The following is a 25,658-nucleotide window of genomic DNA, read 5'->3' on the forward strand; positions in this document are numbered from 1 at the left end:
AGAAGTAATTTTCACCAGAAGGAATGATTTACATAAGAGTGTCATTAACTGTACTGAATCTGCTGGATCAAGAGTAGGTAATATACAATTTTCTAGCATAAAGTTCATATCCCAAAGAAGTAAAAATATCTTCTTAGTGGTTTTACATGAAGGACAACCTTAAAGAAGGTCTTGGTAAAAGTATAAACTATTATCGGTGCAACAGTAAGCAAAATTACTTGAATCAAATTACTAATTTGAGGTACATCAACCTTTGTATCATATAGAATAAAGGCTCTACATATTACGTCACAGTCCAAAACCAAATTTGTTCTAGTTTTGTACACAAAGTTTTCTTGTATAAGGCATTTTAGCTTTTATTAAAGTACATACAATTTGAAATGAAAATGCTCAGCTATTAGGAACTAAAATTCTATGATCCATGTTAGTAGACTTGGAAGTTCGAGAATTAGAAATAGTACTGTAAGTTTTTGATGGGTTGGTACTCACACAGGTTCATAGGTGTGTACTAGGGTAATGGCCCTGGGGCCTTTACAAGCCTAGCCCATAGGATTACCCTGGCATTGTGCCACCTGACCTTAGTTCCCAGTACCTCTATCGAGTAAAGCCACTGGAGTGATCCCTGGGGTGAATTTTCTATTTTCCATCCACTCATCAAGATTTCTCTTGAAGAGGGCCAGTGAGGTGCTCTGCTTGACATATGTGGAAAGTCTATTCCATAACATGAGCAGTCTCTGGGTTATGAACCTGTCCCTCAAGCATGTTCTGTTGATTGTGGTAATGAGGTTGAGGTCTCTGTAGTGTGTGGTGTGGAGGAATTGGGATTTCTTTAAATGTAGCATTTCTAACAGAGCTGGGTCAGACATGGCTTTGTAAGTCAAGCCTATTTTTGGACATCACTTGTAATTCCCTATTCATAATATGAGGTAGAAGGGAAGGCAGAGTCTTGTTAACTTAGGCATTTATGAACTTATCTATTTTATAGCTTCTTTCTGTGGTCTCCATTTACTACACATCACTGCCTTACAATTTACCTCCTATTCACTGCTCAACTGTCTAAAGTTTATTCTCAAAATAAAGGTACTTTAAGGTAGTAAGTTTGTTTGTGTCTTTCGGCTTTTCCCAGTTAGGGGTCACCACAGCGGAACTCCGGTCCGCTAATGACTGGTAGTTGATTTTTATGTACCGAGTTACCAGCCCTGACGCACAACCTTCAATGAAGGTACACCCATTCACACATGTCTCCATGCAGAAGACACTCTAGCTGAGAATTGAACCGGACAGCATCTTACTGTGAGGCGACAATGCTACCGCAGCACCACTACCGCAGATTTTAAGGTAGTAAGTAAAAATACAATATTTGTAGTTAAAAACTGCATTAAACTCTTTTGTGGCCAAAAGAAAACATTTCAATGATGCTTGAGGATCTCAGATGAAAAATATCTCTCAATGAGAAAGAACATTACAGAAGTAATATTACTTTAGTATTAAAAAATAATATGAAGCACTGGTATCAGTGAAAACATCTGAAAAAAAAAAATTCCCAGCAATGTTGGATTTAAATTGGGGACTTGTGGACCTATCAACGATTAAAGGAATGTTAGGATGAGTCCAACACTGATAATGAAACTTCATAACAAGGCTAAAACTTTAATTTTATTATTTACTGCTACAGCTCCCCTCCATGAATAACGGTAAACATTAAGTAAACAACTGTTTTCATTTACTAAAAAGTTTTAGTGTTATGTAAGGTGTTTGTTTTATTGGAAAATGACTATTGAATGCACTTTCTGTAAAACACTTATGCTGTGTTATTGCATATTGTTTAAAGGTTCCACTGTGAAGCATGTTTAACTCACATCCAGTTAAATCTGGTTATGAGCCTGCCTATATCTTCTTTATTACCTAGCCAGTTGTTTTCTTTGCATAGAACATCTTACATAGTTTTCTACTACTGAATAACATAAACTGGTTCTGCTATTAATCTTTGAAGTTTGGATTTTACATTTAAGTTGTTGGATCGATTAAGGTAGTTGGACTTTCTCTGTCTGAGAGATTGCAGTGATCCACAACTCATAATCTATAAGACCATATTGAATAAGGTTAAAAATTGTAAGTACCCCCATGTCAGACACGCAAGGGAAGAATATATTGCCATCAACAGTATCGATTTGTGTTTTTAGCTTACATATTTGTGTTTGTATGTAGTCAGCTGCAGGTTTGTAAGGAGGTGACAGGGCTGAGATCATTCGTGGACCTCAGTAAAACTGAGAGCAGGATCCTAGAATGAGCCTATTTGGGAAGCAGGAAAAAAGTGATCCTGGACTTACATTGTCAGGTGCATAAATATGGCTCTTGGAATGTGGTACATAGTTTGATAGAGATTGCTTGAGGCTGCATAATTTAACAGTGATTTGTTGTTCTGTTAGCTTCAAGGACTTCTGGCAGTTATTGGGGCAGTTGGACTACTTCAGAAGAAGCACAGCCAGTTTGTTGGATGAGAAAAGAAAGAAAGAGATGCACACCAAGGGAGCAGGCGGGTACACTGCAGAAGTTTGGAGGTATGAAAATTAGGGCTGCAGATGTCATGTGTTAAAGAAATATAGCACTTTTCTGCATCTGCCACAAGCTACATTTACCACCAGGATATTTGCCTTTTGTAAGGATGCAGAAAAACAGAAACCCTTTGCAACAGCTCCACTGAGAAATATTAGTAGGCAAGTTAGGTATAAAGTTAGTTAGGGAAAAGGTTTTGGAGGACAGTGAGATTGCTGGGGGTGAGGTGGGTAGACAAAATATACAGTTTGACATATAGATTTGAATAAGAGGTGACACTACAAAAGCAGGTATAACACATTTGTCTTTATATACCTTCAAATATATCAGTTGCAGTCTATGGTACAAGTTCATAGGTTCATAGGTTGGTACTAGGCTATCGGCCCTAGGGCCTATACAAGCCTAGCCATAATAATTCCCTGATATTTCTTCCCAGAATATTTACTTCCCTGGTCCCCTGTCTAGCAGGGTGACTGATGGGATCGCCGGGGTAAATTTCCTATCTCCCATCCAATTGTCAAGGTTCCTTTTGAAGAGAGCCAAAGAGGCACTCAGCTTGACATGTATGGGCAGTCTATTCCAGAGTATGGGGAGTCTCTGGGTCAAGAACCTATCCCTCCAGCATGTTTTGTTCAATGTGATGACAAGGTTTAGATCCCTGGAGCATGTGGCTCTGAGGGATTGGGATTTCTTTAAGTGGAGCATGTTTAACAGCTCAGGGTTTGACATGGCCTTGTATGTTAAGTAGAGATTGCCTCTGAGTAGACAATATGCCACAGAGTATAGCTGGAGTTTTTTTTAGACGGTCAGCATATTGCATCTGCTTTAGGCCTGTGATTCTTTTAGTGAGGTATTTCTGCGGCCTTTCCAGCTGTTGCAGATGTCTTGTGAGGTACATACCAAATGAGGTGTTGCACTCTATAATGGGTCTAATGAGGGATGAGTACAGTGGGACAATGACCTCCGTTTTTCTGGATAAAAAGCCCTTAGTGATGAGGTGTGCCACATAAAAGGATTCCCTGACTGTTGTGGTGATGTGGCTATCGAAGGTGAGACCACTGTCCACCTGTGTCCCCAAGTCTCTCATCACACTTTCGGTGTTTAGTGTACTGCCACCTATGTGGTAATTCATGGATACATATTTTTTCCCAAAGGGGATAGCTATACATTTCTCGGCATTACGCTTGAGCCCATGTCTCTGGCACCAAGCATCTTTTTCTGTAAGGCCCTTTTGTAGAATATCCACATAATTTGGGGATTCAATAATCACTCCCAGTTTGCAGTCATCTGCAAACTTTGTTAACCAGAGTCCCTTAGTGTTGGCCTTTACTTCAGATAAGTAGATGCCAAACAAGAGCGGTCCCAGGACTGAACCCTGAGGTACTCCACTTGTCACTTGTCTGGAGCTGGATTTGGAGTCAACTACTTTTACAGTATGGATTCTGTCAGTAAGCCAGTTGGCAACCCATCGAGTGACATAGGGATTTATGCCCAACTTAGTAATTTTATCTATGATTCCAGAGTGGGGGATGGTGTTGAATGCCTTGCCAAGGTCCAGATAGGCTGTGTGAACTGCCTTACTCTCGTCCACAGCTCTGGAGACTGATTTAAAGAAGTCAGTCAGGTTCAGGAGAAAAGTTCAGCTCTTCACGAACCCAAACTGGGTGGGGTCCAGTGTTTGAAGGTTGCCAGTATCTTTGTTTATAAGTTCCATGATAATGTGTTCCATGCCTTTGCAGATTAGGCTCATCAGACTGATGGACAGTAGTTCCCGGGATCCAAGGAGTATCCCCCCTTGTGGAGTGGGATAACTGTAGCTGTGTGCTACTCAGTGGGCATGAAGCCTGAGGTGAGGCTATGATTAAACATGAGACTTAGGTGAGGTGCCAGTTCATTTTGTAGTACATGTAGTACACAGCCGGGGATGTCATCTGGTCCAATGGACGCTGTATTCTTAGCTTTGAAGAGTGCAGTTTCTACCTGTGTGGCCGTGATTACTGGAATTTGGCAATCTTTTGGTAATGAGTGGGGCTCTTTAGGGGGTGAGAGGGGGTGAAGTTGGCATGAAATCGATATGCCAGGATATTGGCAATATCCATGGGATCAGTATATTTAATGCCATTCTGTTGTAGCTCAGAGCAGATCTGAGCATTGCCATTTAGATTCTTGACATAACTATAGAATGCCTTGTGGTTGTCTTTGGAATGTTTGGTAATTTTATTTTTGTAACTAGCTTTGGAGGATTTAATGAGGGATCTTAGTTTCTTACTGAGGCTGGTAAGGGAGTTTTTTGCATCCTGGGATTTTTCTCTTTTCTGCAACAGTTTCTTCCTTCTGTTGTATAGTTTGTTTATGGCAGGGGACCATCTGATTGGCTTCCTTTTTTTGTAGGAGAGTGTCTTGGTTCTATTTGGGATGGCACAATTCATGCACGAGTGGATGTGCTCGTACAGTGCCTTAGTGTAGGATTCAGCAGTCAATCTTTCAGCTTCTGCCTGCATGAGTGTCATGAATTTTGTCACATCTGACTTGAGTAGCATGAAGTTGGATTTGGAGAAGCTTTTTATGGAGGTTTCCTTACTAGGGGGTTGGGGGTGGGATGTGGATGTCAAGAGTGATTAGCTTATGGTCAGACCTGACCAATGAGGGGGTGACCACTGGTGTGGAGCATCTATCTCCCATGTTGGTAATAACCAGGTCTGGGATATTGGAGCCCCTGGTGGGACAATGGATTAGTTGATCAAGGGCATTGGAATTTATGAATTCCAAGAACCGTTGGGAAAAGGTGTTGGTACCTGAGTAGTTTTCCCAGTTAATAGCAGGGTAGTTGACATCACCCAGTATTAGAGTGTTTGGTTGTATCTTAATATTTTCCAGTATGTTTAGAAAGGTGTAGTGAGAATCTTGGGGCATGGTGGGGGATCTGTAGCAAGCTGCAATTTGGATTACAGTCTTACCTAGTATTAGTTGCACCTGTAGAATTTCAGATGCATTGTGTTGGGCAACTAGCCTGGAGGTGTGAATATCCTTGGTGAATATGGACACATCTCCACCTTTAGTGTTGGTCTTGGTTTGGTGGCTGAAAAGTGTGGGAAGAGTTGTAGCCTGGCATTGCAGGGTTAATCTCTCTGGAGCCTTGAACCAGGTGGCAGTTACTGCACAGATATTGATGTTCTCCATTTTTAGGAGTGCCTCGAGAGAGTGCATTTTAAGGTTTAGACATCTAGCATTGAGTAGCATTAACTTCAGATTTTGCATGCTTGTATCTGTTATGGTGGTGGTTTTGTCCTTTGAACCTTATCTAAAAAAGGCACTATAGGGGTGGCAAGAGCTTTAGCCAGTAACCTGAATCCCAGGGGCGACAGGTGCAGACCATTTCTGGCAAAGCATCATGGTTTGTCGATCATGTCGTCCCAGGCGGACAGATACTGGATCCCCTTTGAATGACACCAGAAGCTTAGCCAATTGTTGAAGTCCATAATTTTGTCCTTATACTGTGGAATCATTCTGGGCTAAGGCAGGATGCTACTCAGGGCTATGATCATACCTGCTTGGGCCACATGATCCGAGAGCCGTTCCATGTCTCTTTTCATGTAGTCCAGGGAGGTACTTCTCATGTCATTCACTCCAGCATGGACAATGACAGAGTCGTATTTGTACTTGTTGTGGAGTAACATGGGTACATGGTTTATACACTGTATACAATGTAATTTACTAATATGCCCAAAACTTTATAAATTCTGCTGACACAAAATTATAAATTTAAACACTTAGCTTAAATTCCAGAAAAGTAACTAAAACTTTAAAATGAGTGATCTGTTTACCACATAGGGGTCCTCTTAACATTCATGTGTTTGCCTTTGTCATGGGTGTGGGGATGCAGATAGAACAACCTACCATCTCTTGAAGAAGTCAGCAGATAATAGTCAATCTTACTTCTGGGCAGTTAGAAATCCATACCTCAGCTGGATTTAATAAGAATGTAAAGGAAAGGACAATGACAACAATTTTTATAGAAACCAAACAAAGGACCTTCCTTAATGTGGCAGGAGGAGGCAACCATACCTTGTTGAGCTACATTTAATAAAGACAGTAAAAAATTGTTTAGTAAAACACATTGGATTTTGACTGTTTTAAACATGATAGATTAGATGAATGTAACGTCATATTAGTGGCAAACTGATTTGAAGTCTTAATCAAAGGAAACTTGAATAATCATCAGTATTATGTGACAGTGAAAATGTGATAAATGGAATCTATGAGCAAGATCTGTAAGTGCAAAAAATTGAACCATCTGTAATATTTTATTGTTGCGTGCATTGTTGTGTAAATGTATATGAACTGTATAGTTTTGAGCTTCTCCTCCTGGACTACCAGTGAAAATGGACTCTTCCCAGTCTAATTTTTCCCAGAAAACACATACACACCAGACTAACCTAACTAGTTACACCACCAGCCTGAGGCTTTGTAAAAAGCTGCAGGACTACAAAGATTAAAGGAATCTAGTGGCTCAATATGTTCAAATTCACCAACAATATATTTGAAGAAAAAGTAACAGTAGTCACCCTGTTCCTTTATTGTTAATCAATTACATTATTAGGAAATTACATTAAATGGAAATCTAGGAAGTATAACTATTCATTATTTGCCATATGCATTTTTATTACACACTGGAAGTTCTTAAAATGTCAGAATAGCACTGTGATGGTTTGATTAAATTGTGAATATACTGTAAATTACCTTGAAATATTACTTGCAAAATTGTGTTCTCTTGGTTGTAATCCCTGGGCTTAGCCTAAGAATGATCCAGTCAGATTAGTGTTCTCTTCCTTTCAACAAATATATACATATGTACATACTGTACATACATCACTAACTAAATAAATTCATAAAAATCAATGTTGGACTTGTTTAAGGCTTTTCCTTCAGTTTAAAATGATGACATCACAAATGGCCAGGCAATGCATGGTCTTCTTCAAAGTAACATAAACTAGTTGAAGAGTAACCTGCAAGACAGATCCTTTAGAGTTACTGTGGGACCATTCTACTGCCCTTCAGTCAATCAAAACAGTCAATCAAAACAGAGGTGCAAAATGGTTCAGCCCTAGGACCCCCATCTGTGTACCTTGTTCCTAAACTCACTCTTTGTCTCACAGAAATACGTAACATACTTTATGAAGATTATATCATTCTGATATGATTGTACAAAAGTAAAAAAAATACTTTATGCAGATAATACAATTCTGATACCATTTTTGGGGATTTCACCCAACAATTTAAATGATTAAGAGGAACTGTGCAGCTTGCCATTTTTTCTACCTTAAAGTTCCTTTTTTTTAAAGAAATAGTGCCTTTATAATGAACTGCAAAGTTATGGAGAAATCCTAGAAATGACACCATATCTCTCAACCGCCTTGTGCAGATTTTGAATATTGTTCTTATAAACTTAAAAGGTTATTAGAATAACGTTTGCATTAGCATGCATTTTCTGAAAGAGATGAATGATTTGTTAGAAAACTGCAAATTTAGTGAGAAGCATACCAACAATATGAGGCAAAAAAAGGACAGTCTGTAGAAATCTGGAGAGGTGAGATGTGTGAATGTTGCTAATGTTCAGATGGAAGGTGAACAGCAGAGCACAGTTGTACTGCACAAGGAAAAAGACTTTTTATACAAACCAGGTTAGGTATTTGTCTGGGTAAATGAGGGCTAGAAAAGTTACGAAGCTGCATGAAGGCAACCTGAGCTATACCTGGCTAGAACACCAGAGACACAAAAATGTTGGTACTTAATTCTAAATGAAAGAAATCACCCTAGACAAGTACGGCTAATTTTCCAAGCCTTTGCCTGTACAGCTTTTGAAAAAAAAAAACAGATAGTAAGCCAAACAAAGTGACATCAAGGGACCTGCAAGTATGACTCCAAAGGACCCTTTGCAGTCTCTGCAATACAGACAGCAATCCCACCCAAGCAGTCATTATATTTTTCAGCATACTGTTATAGGCTTAGGGAGCTAAGTAATAGTACTTGCAAAGCAGGTAGAAAGCCATTCCCAACCTGATCGCAGCAACATTTATTGCAGCTACTGCAAGAACCTTAGCCCCTAATCTAGCCTAATACCTGAAATGGGTGTTCTCATACCACTCTGTATGATAGACTGAGCCCAGATTCTTCAAACATTAGTTGTCACATCCTTTAAAGGTTGTGCTGATAGGCCAGTGAGTCAGCGAATTCTGGAGATTTTCTAAGCACTGATTCTCCTTTGAAGGCAAGTCAGAAAGGTACTTTTGTTTAGAAAATTAAGTGGGTACTTCAGCGATATTTTCACAATTAAATAAAAGCATCTTCTTGATGATGGAAACATGATGGCAATCTAACATTAAGATCACTGATAGTGTAAAAATGATAAGCAGGATTCCTCTGCACACTATATGGCAGTATGATATTTTCAGGCCTACAGGACCGGATCTAAGGACACAAAAAAAAAAAAAAAAAAGAAAAGAAACTGGTCTGAATAATGGTTATAGAAAATGATCAAGATAATAAAAAGTAAATAACTGGTCAACGGGCAAGAAAAGATAACTCTCACAGAAATTTCATTTGTGATGGTAGAATGATTCATGGAAAAGTATAATCCTACAAAAATTTTACATGGTTTTGCCAGTAAAACAAATCACAAATCTTACAGTTGTGTTCATCCTGGTACAATGAGGGCATATACACTGAATCAAAAATGGACATTTTGTATATAAACTTAATAGCATGTTTGATTTAAAACCTACCATGAAGCATATCTATTTGGTGTGAAAAATAACATTTAAAGGGCAAATTTATTGAAGGCATCATGCACATTATTCATACCGTGCCTAAAAGAATATATTACAACCTTCATATTTTAGACATAAACTTAAAAAATAAAAAAAGAGAAAGCAAAGTAACTCCTGGCACAGCATTTGAATTCCATTAAAACAGTAAACTGTCTTTATACGTAATTCCTGTAAAATTATCTATATTGTTTAATCAAACCATAAAGCAACTGTAAACCTTCATATCTGCATATGTTAATTTTTTTACCTGGGTATAGCTTTGTGTATGCATACTGATATATAATTACCATTTTTATTCACACATCAATAGGAATTAAATACAGAATACATACAAAAGAGAAAGATAGCAAGCAGAAATACAGAGTAAAACTATAATTAACTGTCATGTGAAAATAGATATTTATTTATTTATTTATTTATTGCCATTTGATAACTGGGAAAGTCCGAATGGGTAGAACCCCTTTTATAATGGAGACCCAGGGAGAAAAGCTCTAAATTATTACAAAACATTTTAAGAATGATAATTTTACAATCTTTAAAAATAAAACAAAAGCATCAGCAGTTTTAATAATTATAACAAATTAGAGATAATATAAAAACATTGGTTAAGAATCGTACAAGGTATCTGACAATCATTTAATATTTAAAGAAACTTTAGAGTTTGTGAAGAAATTAAAAGTAAATTAGCCTAATAGAAATAGGAATTGCAATATGAAGTGCGGGAAGGCTTATGATATATTTAGAGAGAAAGTCAGGGAAGAGAATTAGATAGCAGTAAGGAAGTAAGTGAAGAAGGGAGAGTAAGGAGGTATAAGGAATGAAAAGGTACTTGTTCACATTTAGGGATACAGTTTATCCTAGTTTTGAGCAAGAACAAATTAAATCTTACCAATGCAAATAATACATAGACTGCCCTACCATATCATTTAAAATGGCATATCTGAAAAAACTTGCATTGCAATACATTCCTAGAACGTGTTCTCAGCTAAGCATTAATGATTGAGAGCTATGACTGAGACAGAAGAGAACAAGGAAAGTACAGTTGTGTACACTTACCATAAATGTAGATGTTCGAGTGTATTCACTGTTGCAGTCATTACACTTGGGTTATCTGCCTGCAGGTAGCCCTCAGTCGGCCCAAATACCAGAGACTTATTATTTCTGTCGGATGTTGTCGCTCCTTCCATTATGTTAGGTTGTCAGGGGTATAAAAATAGGCAGCTGACACCATTACATCAGTTTTTCTTGCCCCAATTGTCAGTAGCCTTCAAATAGGGAGCTAGTGTATGGTGACGAAAACACCACCAGTAAAAAGTAAAATACCAATACCAGTAGGAATAGCCATAGAGAGGAGAGATAAAGAGATAGAGAAAAACAAGGTGCTGGAGGGAGGGAAACCAGGACGGCAACAGTGAATACACTCGAACATCTACATTTATGGTAAGTGTACACAAATGTACTATGTTCTTCATGTTTCACTGTAGCAGTCATCACACATGGATTGATTCCCAAAGCTGAGGAAGGGGGGAGGCAGTCAAGAAGAGTTAGGGCAGGCTAGTAGGCCTTGCAAGACTGCTGTAGCAAATCCTGCCCTGGATTTGGAAAAGATAGGCAGGTGGTAATGCTTGGTGAAGGTGTGTACAGAACTCCAGGTAGCAGCTTCCAGCATGTCCCTTGTAGGGACTCCCCTGAAAAATGCTGTAGAGGTAGATGTAGCTCTAAGTGGAATGTGTTCTGACCCCCTGAGGGGTTGGTTTTCCATGGTGCTTGTAGCAGAAATGGATGTAGTGTGCTATCCATTTGGAACTGGTTTGTTTTGAAATGGCCTTGCCCTCTGGCCCTGTTGCAAAGCTGACTAGCAGCTGGTCAGATTTTCTGAAAGGCTTAGTCCTATCAAGGTAGAACCTGAGCTGTCTGTGCAAGTCCAAAGAGTGCAGGATCCTTTCCCCTTTATTTTGAGGATTAGGGAAAAAGGTTGGCAAATGGCTGGATTGGTTGAGAGTCACAATGGACACCACTTTATGCATAAAGGAAGGGTTAGTCCTGAGGGAAACCCTGTCAGCATGGAAAATAATGAAGGGTTCTACAGCCATCAGTGCTTGTAACTCAGACACTCTTCTAGCTGAAGTGATGGCTAGAAGCAAGGCTGTTTTCCAAGAGAGGAATTTTAACTCTGCTGAAGCAGTAGGTTCAAAAGGGAGAAGTGTGAGCTTTTCCAGTACAAAGTTAAGGTCCCAAGTGGGGGTGGGTGCTCTCCTTGGTGTCCTTAAGTTGTTTGCCCCTTTCAGGAACTGTTTGATGAGAGGGTGAGAGAATAGAGGTGTCTCAGTATTGTAATGAGCCGAAATGGCAGAGGCATGAATCTTAATGGAGGAGAAGACTAGGCCTTTGTGGAGTAGTTCTGCTAGGTAATCCAGGGTTAGAGGTAAGGAGGGCAGTGCTGTGTGTCCTTTCCTTTAGACTGAATCCATGAACTATACATTTTCCACTTTTCAGAATAGGATTTTATCTGGCGTCAAGGATGACTTCCAGCACCTGCTTGCTTAGGGTTGTTGGTTGGGTATTTAAGGAATAAGCCAGGCTGCAAAATTTAGGATTTGCAATTGTGGATGCAAAATCTGTCCCTCCTGCTGAAAAAGCAGGGTTGGGGTCAGGTCTAGGTGCCAGGGTGACACAGTTGTCAGGCTGTGCAGGAGTGGGTACTAGTGCTGGTGTGGCCAGTCCGGGGCAATCAGAATTGTCCTTGGCCTGTTTTGATTTATCTTGAGTAATACTCTTGAGATAAGGGGCAGAGGGGGAAAGGCATAGATTGAGATGTTTTCCCATTGAAAGGATAGGGCATCCATCTTCCATGGCCTGCTGTGAGGGTACCTGGTGCAGAATATGCTTAACTGGTGGTTGTCGTGGGAGGCAAAGAGATCCACCTCTGGGGTCCCCCATTTCTGGATCAGAAGGTAGAAGGTTCTGGGCTCCAATTTCCACTCATGTGGGTCTAGGATATTTCTGCTTAAGTTGTCTGCCAATGATTTTTGTTTGCCTGGCAGGAATTGAGCTTGTAGAGGAACTTGGTTGTCCAAGGCCATGTTCCACAGGGCCATGGCTAACAGGCAGAGTGGGTAAGAATGGGTTCTCCCCTGCTTGTTGATGTACCACATAACTGTGGTGTTGTCTGTTTTTATCAGCAGTTGTCCTGGAAAGAATAGGTATCTGAAAGCTGTCAGGGCATTCTGTACAGCTAGCATCTGTTTTGATTGATGTGCAGGAGAATTTGCCTTGGGCTTTAGTGGCCCTGAATACATTTGCCTGCAATGTGAGCCCCCACATGCATAATCTGATGCATCTGTGGTTAGGGTCTGGGTGACGTGGAGTTGAGTGAAATGCAGTCCCTTGTTGTGATTGCATTCTTCTGCCCACCAAAGGAACTCTGTTCTTAGACAAGGTATGATAGGAATGACTGTTTCCATGTCCTGAGAATGCTGGCACCAAAGACTTTTTAAGTACCATTGAAGTTTCCTCATATGCAGTCTTGCATATGGAATTAGCAGAATACATGAGCCATGAACCCTAGGGCTTGCAGTACTTTTGTTGCAGATAGCTGGGTTCTGGTGGCCATTTGTTTGAAGTAGTCTGTCAGACAGACCTGTTTTTCTGAAGTGAGGAATGCCATCTGGGAAGTTGTGTCCAAGCTTGCCCCCAGGAATACAATCTTTTGACTGGGTACCAGTTGTGATTTCCTTTCTTTCATGGTGTACCCCGATGAAGTTAGAAGGCTTTTTACAAATGTCAGGTGCTGAAGCAGCAACTCCTGACTGTCTGCCTGAATCAGGCAGTTGTCCAAGTGCAGGCAAATTTGGATTTTTCTCTGCCTGCGGTATGCAATGGCTGGAGCTTGACATTTTGTGAATACCCTGGGCACGGTAAATAAGCCAAAGGGAAGTGCAGAGAACTGATAATACATAGACACTACACTGAAACGTAGATATTACCTGCATGACCCCCTTATGGGAATGTGCAGATAGGCTTCTTTTAAGTCTATGGTGACTAACCAGGCATCCTTGGCTAACATAGGGAGAAGATGTTGCAGAGAAAGCATCTTGAATTTTGGTACCACCAGGAAGGTGTTGAGAATTGAAAGATCCAGGATTGGGCGCCAAGAGCCCTCTTTCCTGGGTACTAGGAATAATCTGGAGTAGAATCCTTGACCCCTCTGTTCTACTGGAACAGGCTGTATAGCTCAGATATTGAGCAGGGAAAGTACTTGCCTTTGAGCCTCTGCCCACCGGTTTGGAGGAAGGTCTGGAAATCCACTTGGGGTTGGCAGTGAATGGAAATAAAATTTGTAACCCCGGGTTACAATGTTGAGGACCCATCGGTCCTGATTGATGGACATCCAGTTTTTTGCATGAAGGGCAAGTTTTCCTCCTAGGGGCATAATCAATTGGGCAGGGCTGGGAAGCAGAGTTGAGAAGCCATTATGAGCTTTTTCCATAAGGAGGTGGCTTAGCATTCCCTACTCTAGGGGTGGGGATGCGCCATTGCTTAAATCTCTGCATACCCTGAGACTGTTGTCTGTGTGGTTTGTTTCCCCTGGGTCTTGTTTGGGAAGCCCTGGAGGGGGCTGGAAAGGACCAGTGTTTTGAAGGGCAATGTCTACTGAATCTAGGTGGTTGCACTTGTAGGAATTATTCAACAGTTTGCATACATTTAGCCTTTTCTTCCATCTTTTTAAGAACTTCTTCTGCTTTGGTGCCAAACAAACAGTCCTTTTTTAAAGGAATATCTAGTAAGTTAGATTTGACATGATCTGGCAAGGCCTGCTTCTTCAGTCAAGCATGTCTTCTCAGTGCAGAGCCAGTGACTGCTGCCCTGCAAAATGCTTCCAAGGCATGAAAGCCACACCGCAAAGTATACTTACTAACTTGGTTTGCAGAGTGCATAAGCTCCTGCAATTTTTATTTTCTGCATAATCTGGAAAAATTACCACTTTTTGTTTAATAAGTTCCATAATATGTTGCTGGTATTTCAGCATGTGAAACTGGCAATTCAATGCCCTGATAGCAAGAGTTGCAGAGGTATATCCCTTCTTACCCTATCTGTCCAAAGCTCTGGAATCTCTGTCCAAAGGGATAGGATTTTTAGCTGTAGTAGCCTTAATACCTTTAGGTCCCTGGGAAATTATCTCTGGATCAGCAGTAGGATTCTTGAAAATAAACTTGTGAGAATCAGGTACTCTGTAGTACCTGTCTGGTTTCCTAGGGGCTGGAGATAAAATGCCTGGAGTAAGACTGGATTCCATGAAAACATCATCCACAACATCCAGGACAGGGGGTATAGCTAAAGACCTGTGCTGAGGCAACTCTAAAAATTCTCTTAGTCTCTTTTTGGACTGAGGATAGTCTAGGCATTCCCAAAGGAAATGCTCTCTTAAAGTATGCAAGGTTTCACCAAAAGAGAAATCCTCTGGAGGGGAGGCAGAGGGAATGGATTCCTCTGTATCTGAATCCTCATAGGCGGATAAGGGCATGTCTTCATAATCAGAAAGGTCAGAGTAATCAGACTCCTGGTCTGTAGCACCTGAAGGGGACTGGTGTCTTTGTCTCTTAGCTGGGGAAGGCTGGCTTCCCCTAATCAGTGTAATAAGGTCTTCAGCCATTCTAAACATTTGTTTTTGTGGCATGGGTGCCTGAGCATGCACTTTGATAGTCAGTTTTCTAGGTGTAGTGCATACTCTGGGTCTAAGAAACTCGGTAGTTTTGGTTAAAAAAGAAGTTGTCAGTTTGATTCGAGCATCGGTAGGATGAAAAACTCCCTCAGAAGCCGGTGCCTGCGCAACAGCTCCAGACCCATCTAAGGTAGAGACATCCGCTAGTTACATAGTCAAAGAAACATCTCTCAGCATACCAGACTGCGAATGGGTCCCAGCAGAGGCCTGAGAATCCATAGAAGTGGGTATCAGGGGCTGCAAAGGCACCTCACTGAGCACCGGCAGACTGGCGACTAGCTTAACGGAAGCATCGTTGGCAGTTTTGGACCTATGTGGTCTGTCTCTGTTTTTATCTTTATGTTTTTTCAGAAGATCTGTAGTTGGATGGCATATGAAAGCCATTTCAGAATACGGAGATCGCTAGCGAAAGAATTCAGTGACAGAGATAGCCTGATGATGAATGGTTTGGGCATTAAACAAGACACAGAATCAACAGTGAGGGATGTCCTGGTCTGGGCCTAAACAGGTGACGCAGTAAGAATGAAAATTTCTGTGAGGTATTTGGTTTCCACAGGCAAGACAATTGTTAACTTTTTCTAACATCAGTTAAAGCAAGAAAAAAGGATCCCCAATGGGGTACTTAGCTTTAGAAGACTTCAAGATTATTCAACTCGAAAACAAAAAATTCAGGTAGTGGCCGACAGGCACTTGCTAACTTCTTCTGCTTCGGGCTCCTCCTCGGCAAGAAAGGCTGATGTAATGGCATTGGCTACCTGTTTTTATACCCCCCTAACAACCTGATGTAATGGAAGAAGTGACAGCATCCGACACAGAAATACTAAGTCTCTGGTATTCGGGCCGACTGAGGGCTATTGCAGGCAGATAACCCAAGTGTGATGACTACAACAGTGAAACACAAAGAACATCTATACTCTAGACTACAGATTTTTTTATGAAATTGCCTTATTATTATTTGAAACCCTGAAGGAAAATATAGTGAATTGAAGAGAAGAGATGAGGTTGGTAAAGATGAGAACAGAGCTATAAATATTCAATTGTGCATCAGATAGAAGTGTAGAGAAGGGAAAGTCAAATATGGGGAAATACCAAGCTGATCAGACCACAATAGTGCAAAGACATTTAAATTAGGAGAAGAATATATTAGAATGAAAAACTATTCAACAACTATTTAATTATGTGTGCTTGGAGTTAAAAAATAGCTAGATAGAATTTGTTGGTATGAACTGAGAGAGCATATTCAATAAATATAATGAAATCCATTTCCCTGCAGAAGATTTGGACACAGGAGGAAAAAGGCAAGGAAATATTTTGGCATTTTCAAAGAAAGCTTATTATGACTGGGGCAAATACTGTAGGCAAAGTGGAGAGTGAGACCTTACTCCTAACTATTTCAATTGCGAGACAGTCATTGGCCAGCAAATAGTGAGGAGTCAGTGTCCATCTGGGAGGAATAATGGATGTTAAAAAGCATTGTCTTTGTTTACATGAAAGTCATTTTGAGCAACTTTTGATTTAACAAATTGTTGCTAAAAGGTATAGAGACAGGCAAGTAAACAGGTCAACAGAGTTAGATAGGCACAGAGTTAGACAGACAGATGGCCATGAAGGTGGATAGATAAAAAGATAGCTGAGTGGATTGATAGATAGATAGATAGATAGATAGATAGATAGATAGATAGATAGATAGATGGACAGATAGACAGACATCCTGGTTGAATGTGGTAATAAAACTTGATGCAGACTGATCTGCACTGATCCATGCCACGTCATCAGTGTAAAGGGGGACACAAATGTTTGGTTTAAGGATAAAGCCACAAGAAATCTAAATAAGTGACACCAAGTAACTAGTGAACCAGGCAATACAGCTTGGATAGAAGGCATACTTAGACAACACTTTCGCATTTGGTGGACGTGTATTCAATAGGATTTTCTAGGTCATTAAAAAGTTTCTGTAATATATTTGGAACAATTTCCTTATGCACTTTATCAGGGACAGTAGCATAGTTGTGATGTTAGAACCAAGCATTCGTTTATAACCAGTGAAATGATAAAGTTATGTGAACAGAAGAATGACCACGACTGACCTCTGAATAAACACTCAGGAAATGAATGACAGAAAAGTTAAATTAATCTTGGTTATTCATTATGTAAATATTTGATTAGGCACAGTGACTTAAAATGGACAGTATATAGAGCAAAGGTTAGGAGCAAAATATAGCAAAAAAGCAAGGCAATGTCTTGGACAATGTTCTAAGCAAACTGAGATTTCAGGGACTTCTATAAAAAATTAATTATTTTTTTGGTTACAGAATCAAGCTTCTCTGTACTACATAATTTTAGCAAATTTTCCAGTTTTTATTAACCGTTCTTTGACAAAAGCCAGTTTTTTTTTGGGTTGTTTATCCTAAGTCATCTCTAAAAGACAACAGTGTAATTGTGGCTTAAAATAAAGAAGTGGGAGTCATACATTTATACATTAACTTTTATGCACATTTATTTTAAAATGAACTTAGCTACTGCTGTTTCATTGCAAGGGGAAATTTATTCCATAATATTTTAAACTTTTTGTACAATATATGTCATTTTTCTTTTACTGGTATTATTTTTTATCAGGTTCTCTGATATGTAATTAGTTCAGCAGGTGTTACAAGCACAGACTTCCACGAAGAACTTAGATAAGGGACTACATTATAGGCCAAGTAAAGGTTGCATTCAAGTAATAAGTGAGAAATGTAATATGATGACAATACATGAAGCTTTTCTAACTAGCTCAAGTTTTCCAACCAATGACTTTTCTGGTAGGGAATTCCTCTAACTGATCAACTTATGAAAGGCCTTCCATTGCAATCATTTAATTCCTGGAAAGCATTTAATTGTCAGTTGACCTTGCAAGGGTCAGGGTGGAATGGTACTGAAAAAATGAAAAGGAATGATGAAATAATATGAATAATGTGAAGGAGAGTAGAGGACTGTAGCTTTGCACTGCTGGTTAGACTGGTACAGTTATAAATAATGACTAAAAATTGTGACACATGCATCAGCTGAGCAAGGTGTGTAGAAAGCCATTGATATTTAATATAATATTAATGTATAACCACTGTTGTTTGAGATTCTGTGTGAAAAAATGTAATTCAGTGACAGCTTTGGCCACAGTGAGAAATACTTCATAATCAACTCATTAGCATATCTCTGAATCACACTTGTTTAACACTACTGATGTCATATTTGTGATGGCAATGGCAGTAATGTTTACCCTTGTGGCCCATTCATTGCTTTATCAAAAAAAAAAAAAAAAACACTACACTCACATACACAATCAGATCCATACATGCACACACACACACACACACACACACACACACACACACACACACACACACACACACACACACACACACACACACACACACACACACACAGTCCTAGACATTCATCACAAAGACATACACACAGCCACCTAACCTCAAACAACCCCTCCCATCAAGAGTCAATGGGACTTCTGGATACACTCACCTATTCAGCCTCATGCATTGCCTAAAACATGCATGCAGACACACACACACACACACACACACACACACACACATACACACACACACACTTCCACAAATCACACACTAACACCCTACCTCACCCACCTCTTTGCTGAACTGCATCACAACTCCTTTCATTAGAGTTAAAGAGTGACTGATGTTTCTTGATAGTGTTAACTTTTCACTCCATCTATGGAAACTGACACATTCCAAAGATTCTCTGAAGAATCTTTCAGTCGCATACATTGGGAGTTGCTGGCATTTCTAAAGGACAGTATATAGCTAATTAGCATTAGACTTGTCTCTCATTACCATGTGACTCTGCCAGTTGGACCAGCGTGTGCACTGAAGCTTTGTTAGAGTGAAATCTCAGTAGTAGAAGTGGAGTGTAAATTGTAAAGGGTTACCATGAAGAGCAACCTGCTCATGTTAATTCTTCACATTTAATGTATGTTTACAAAAAACATATTGCTTATGAGTACAGCCCAAATGCCCAGTGGATGGCATGATTTAAAGGTATAAAGAGGGTCATTAATCTGTTCTAGTATGAGCTATAACAGTATTGTTTTGATCCACTCAAGGAATAAGTGAAACACACAGCTAAAAACTAGGTATTAAAGGAATGTTAGTTGTCTGAAGAGTCTGTATTTAGCAAATTGTGTGTGTGTTTTTTAATTTATTTTTTAATGCAGTTTGTGTGTAACTTACAAAATAATTTTTACGTTATTGAATGCCCATACAACAAAACAAAATACACTGTTACTTTAAAGCTCACAAAGGTAAAACACATTGATGAATGCATTTCATTACAAATTCACTTCCTAAAATTAGGATGTGCAGATAGAACTGTGAGACTAGGTGCATATATTCATGCCCAGTACCTTGTGACAGCTTGTTCCTCTAAGCAGTAAGGCAGGAACAAGCAAGCCTCGAAGCATAGAAGATCCCTTTGTTATAGTGTTTACAAGGAAACATACAACAATAACTAGAGCTGAGGCAGGCAATTGTCTCCCAGCTGAACAAAACAATCTAAGGGCTCATTAGAAAGCATTAACTATCAGAACAAATATTCCACTGCAAAAAGATGCATACTAATTGACTTGGAATTTGTATTGGTTTTGTAAAGGTCCTCAAAACAAATGAAGATTCTGCAAATGCAAGTGTTAGGTCCTTTAAGTATGCTATAACAATCCACTACCATACATACTAATGTTAGCTGAATACTGGGGGGGGGGGGGGGGTGATGACATTCTACTGTGAAGCCTACCGGTAGAGAAATATCTCTCTTTCATCCCAAAAGTAAACCAGAATAATTTCTTCATCAAGTACTTCTTTATATAGTCATTTGCTTAATTAATGAGAACTCTGCAGTGGCAGATCTGTTTTTGCACTGTGCAGCCTTAATGTGGCAGATATAATAGAATTCTCTAGAAATCATATCATTTCCTACATAAAAATGTGTTGTTTTACCTGCTTGGACTTGTTTTACTATAGAAACATATTTGTAAGTCTACGGGTCTGTGGAAAATGTAAAAATGAAATTGAGTAGCCACATTACAGAGAACTTGTTATGCCCCATGCTGTGATTTTGAGTACTTTTCAAAGTATAAATGGAATAAAGTTAGGTTCATTTTCAGTAAGGACAAAAGAAATCAGTAGATGGTACATAAAAACCTTTTCAGACATTCTGCAAGAAAGCAAGCACTTGAAGTGATGGTATATTTGCAAGTGTATCATTTCAATTTCTGCTTTCTTGCTGAAGAAACATATTTATGAAGAGGTTGCAAATATGCAGAGTATGAGGTGGAAATGTGAAACGTGTCAGAAACTATCAGGAGTCAATTTTCCTTAGAAATAATGCCTTAATTATGAAAATAACTTTACTGTCATCTTCAGTGATATTCAAATAGCAATAACGAATTTACTTTTGAATTTTCAATAGAAGTGCAGTACCAATATGCCCTAAGATGATGGCATATTCTGCTCTTTTCATGCATATGGAAGCTATAGTCTAAATAAAGCTGTGCTGCATTTTTCTAATGAAAAAAAATGTTTAAAAATGTATTTCATCTTGTATTACTTTATTTCTTCAGTGTAAAGAGCTGTTTATATGGCAGAAATGTAGTGAAACATTTCAATTACATATGTGGCTTACTCAATAACATCTACATTTTAAAACTATTCCAGTATTGATAAGGGTACATTTATTATATCATATTTTATCAGGCTTTTAACAGGCATGTAATATGGGAAACCTACTGTTTGTTGAGTCCTCTAGCAGCAACGCCGAGTATGTCTTAGCAGGAAGATGTGTTATGTTAAGGGAAGGTCGGCACTAACTCGGTCACATATTGAGTGCTATGTTGCACTCAAAAAAAGGGAGAAGGTGAGTTTGCATTTTTTTTCAACCTTATTTCTTACGTCCAAGTTAGTGCAGCCTTGGAGTTAGTATGTATAGAGACTGAGGGTATGGAGGCTTGACCACACCTAGGGAGTATAACAGGGAATTGTTCCTTCCTTGTTTAAGTTTATGATGTTTTCACTTTTAAAGATTGTAGGAGCTATTTTCTGTTTGTCAGCATTGTGGATATAATTTGTTATAGTAAAAACATCTTCATTTGCTCCTAATCTTATATTTTTTAAAACACCTTTAGTTTATTAACATAAGTAAGCCATAGCTAGACATTTTATTATTCTGGTAGCTTCACCACAAGAGATTCATTCATGTATGGCTATAGGTTTGAAGTATTCATACAGGTTCAATGAAAAAGTAGATTCCCTTTATGAATCCAAATGTTTATCTCCTCATCCATCTCACCCTTGTGGCACAAGTACACACAAACACACACACACAACCAACACACACACACACACACACACACACACACACACACACACACACACACACACACACACACACACACACACACACACACACACACACACACACACACACACACACACACACACACACACACAAACACGCACACACATCCACACATGTTGGCACACGCAAAGGTTAGTTACAAAATATCAGATGAGCTATCATATTTATGTTATAGATTATGGAATTAAGTTGTCAGGAAAAACTCTCACCTTAAATTTGTAAAGAAACATTTTTCTAGAAAATGGTGCACTTACAAGAATTTTGACAACAAGAAATATCACTTTTATGTATGCTTGGTTTGATATTCCAAAGAGGTTTATTAGATAACCAACTTATGTAGTTCCCACTGCAACAATGAGGTTCTGTTTCCTTCTCATTGTAGTGATTGCATACTTTTTGATACCCTTCCCACTAGACTATCCTGTTTTATTTGATCAAAGATGATCTGTATTTGTTAAAAATGTCTAAAAGCAGTATTACAATATTACCATCTCCATATGTAAAAATGAAAAAAAAAGTCAGATTTATCAAAAAACGGCACCTAAATTACAAGTCCAACTGCTATAAAGAAAAAAATGTCACATTATTTCTGCTGCACAGATTGGGCATGGTTTAAAAATAAATATTACCTCTCAGCTACATTGCTTACTGTTCACAATGCTTTTTGACAGGCATATTATTTGGCTGAAAAAGCTAAGTAAACCAAGGCTGCGAACATGTAGGGATATTGAATACAAAAAACAATATTACCTTTCCTGGATGCTTCAAAACTATCATAGATATTTATCCTTTGGATGTCATATGTTAACGTGGTGTTTGGCAGTAGAGTTCTGTTTCTGTTGATTGTACTTAAAGCAAATTTAAAGGCCAGTTCTTCTTCACCAGATCGACCTGATTCGACAGATTCAAATATGCCCCCTACAGACAAATGAGAAAAGTTGAATTTACTATGTAGTTTCAAACTGTGGTCACACTAATAGTAGGCAGATTTGTAAAAATTAAGTATTAAATAAATTAGATACAATGTACCAGTTAAAATCTTTGTAAAATATTAGCCACAGATTAAACAGAAGCAAAGTTTTGCTGTTGTTCATTATTTTGTTTATCATGATTTGGACTGTTTGCTTAAAATTAAATGCATTTATTTAATAATTTAACATTCATGGAGAAGCCATGAAAAATATCTCATCCAGTTTTAACATAGATAAGAATCACTGCATAATCATCAGTTTGTAAGCATTTCACAGAGTTTTGTGTGTGTGTGTGTGTGTGTGTGTGTGTGTGTGTGTGTGTGTGTGTGTGTGTGTGTGTGTGTGTGTGTGTGTGCATGTACACGCACGTGTGTGCATGTGTGTATATGTGACTGTATGTCTATATGACACTGTGTGTCTATGTAATGAGGGATACATAAGTTAGCTTATCAAACTACCAACATGCCCCTAGATTAGGTGGTGCTGTCCAGTGTAAATAACTCCTTGTGCATTCATGCTGCTGCTGAATACATAAAAAAAACACTTGCAAGTCTGCTCCAACTTGTTGCGAACAACCTATTACCTCACTTCCTCCTCTTGAGCAAAGAATGACAATGACATACCATGCTATGTGAATACGTATTCTGTAGTAATAATTACCATCTAATTAAAACTGCAAACCATTAATGGAATTTGTCTCGTAGTATATCTCATGCAATTTATTCTCGCAAATGCATATCTATGCATTATACTTACAACATAAAGTTGTTGCGCTGCTTTGCTTACATTCTGTTAAACAATTCCTTTGTTATCAATTTGACTTTCTTTTGACAGGTTTAATACACCTCTTCTTCTTCCTATGCTCATGCTGTGCTACGGCTGTTTCTTAGTATTTTAACTTCTCTGTTATTGACAAGCCAGACAATTTAATGAGGGCACATAGGCTTGCCATCTGTAGCTGATCTGATTTTCTTTGCCTCGGCTGTCATATTGTATAAACAAGAAACAATAAAGGCAATCTTCCGTCATCTAACATATCAACAGGCTTATAATACTCATATAAAATAACGGGCAGAACTTCCCTTACCCCAAAACTAAAATTGAAAAAAACAAGTAAATAGACAGACAGGAGTACAAAAGTCATCTAGTTGTGTCTGCAATAAAAGCCTTAAGCTATAAAATAAGTATTATCAATCAAAGGAGATTTAGTTAAAGGTCATTAAAAACAAACAAAAAAGCAATTCTATAAAAGCACAAGTGCTGTCATACAACACAAAATTTTACAACCAAGCATGAGAGTGGATAACCACTTCAGACAGCAAAGGCATAATAAATGTATATGGCACTGGATTACCATATAAAAATGCAAACACATACACAGCAGTAATATAAGGTTCTTTAGCAACCTAGAACTCATTAAACTGTAAATTCCCATCTACAATTATTATTAATATTTCAATGTAAAACCAAGGTGTGTGTGTGTGTGTGTGTGTGTGTGTGTGTGTGTGTGTGTGTGTGTGTGTGTGTGTGTATGTATGTCTGATTTCTAGGTATACATTATTGTGTAGAAAAGTACATAAAACAGATGTCAGGAAAAAATGATAAATTCTTACATTACTTTTGATGTAATTTTCAACTCACCCCTACTTTTTGTGACCTTGAAATTGATTACATATAAATAAGGAGGTTATGGGGGAGTAAGGTCTTTGCAACATACAAGGCAAAATTATCCATGTCCCTTTGACATAAAGGAATAAAGCCCTGACTATGACCTAGATGACTTAAACATTGACTTCAGGCCTAGAAGGACCAGGCAGAAGAGATGACAGTGTACAGCTAATGCATGCTCACCTATCATTGTACAAATGGAGGTGGTGTGCGTGATGGACCACTGACCTGCTCTGGATTTATAGTGGTAGACTGGTAACACCTGGGCAGGATTGTTACTGGCCATATTAGCCAGAAAAGTCCACTGCTGTGCAACAGTCTGCCCTTAGGGAGTCCCCCTGGCAGTGTCCACTAGCTGTCGTTGAGAGTAAATGGTAATATCTTGCTGGACATTCATATGTTTGTAGGTTCATACCAGGCAGTTGATGAGGAAAATCATTTGTAGATTAGCACCAAAAGTTCCAGTTTGTCAATACCCTATGACATAAGCTGTTACTACCTAATTGCCTAACAGTTTCTTCCACACTCATCACTGGCTAATGGCTGCACATATTCTCAGTCTGCCTAAATTGTCTACACAGCTTCTCTTTGTATTTTCAGTACATCTCTGGAACCAGTCCTTGAGATATCTTATCTCATTTATTATGTGTCAGGCTCATTGACTTTGGTAAAGGTTTCTTCATCAGTCTTAAAAATTCTCATTTATCTTATGTAATTCCATTGTATTTTGAGTGGGTGTCTCACTACATCTAATTATCTTGAATGCAATTTTCCTCAGAAGAACAGAATTGCTCATGAGGTAATATTGATCGCATGGGTGGAATTACAATACACAAATAGAAAACAGTCTTATTTATGTTGCAGGGCTTATCATGGGGACTTAAGTTTCAGTAGTTTCTCAGACATTTTTTACACATTTCTCATCCACGTCACTTGTCACTTGGTATCTTGTTATAGGCATGACATTTTCATTAACATAGTATTTCACGAAGGTTGAACATTCATGTGTGATGAAGTCTAGACCATTATCACTGACTGTTTGCTCAGGCAAACTATTTATTGCAGACATTGTCCCTGGTACTAATAGCTTTCTATCATCAATAGCCCCAATATAGACCACTGCTGGCCACTTTATATGTGCTGTAACCAGGTGCACTGTGGCTCTGAAAAGCCACGTGATGTCCTATATGTGGACATGTCCATAGGTTCATAGGTAGGTACTAGGCTATTGGCCCTAGGGCCTATACAAGCCTAACCAAATGGTACCCTGCCTTTTGCCACCCAAGAAAATTATTTTCCTGTGCCCCTGTCAAGCAGAGCCACAGAAGTGATCCCCGGGGTGAATTTCTTATCTCCTATCCAATCATCAAGATTTTTCTTGAAGAGTGCTAATGAGGAGCTTTGTTTGCTATAGATAGGTAGTTTGTTCCAGAGTATGGGAAGTCTCTTGGACAGGACTCTATCCCTCCAGCATGTTACACATGAATGTTG

The 25,658-nt window shown here is 38.9% G+C and overlaps 1 protein-coding gene across 2 annotated transcripts in view; it reads right to left on the reverse strand.

Annotated features, from left to right (window-relative positions):
* Positions 1-25,658, reverse strand: part of GRIK2 (glutamate ionotropic receptor kainate type subunit 2) — a 3,358,677-nt gene that overhangs the window by 2,373,768 nt on the left and 959,251 nt on the right. For both annotated transcript variants that reach the window (XM_044064973.1, XM_044064981.1), the window contains exon 3: positions 22,279-22,446. In XM_044064973.1, the coding sequence (XP_043920908.1) occupies positions 22,279-22,446 (168 nt within the window). The remainder of the gene's footprint in view (positions 1-22,278; positions 22,447-25,658) is intronic.

Source organism: Protopterus annectens, chromosome 1.part0 (genome assembly GCF_019279795.1).
Source record: "Protopterus annectens isolate FY-2018-M chromosome 1.part0, PAN1.0, whole genome shotgun sequence".
NCBI classification, from domain to species: domain Eukaryota; kingdom Metazoa; phylum Chordata; order Ceratodontiformes; family Protopteridae; genus Protopterus; species Protopterus annectens.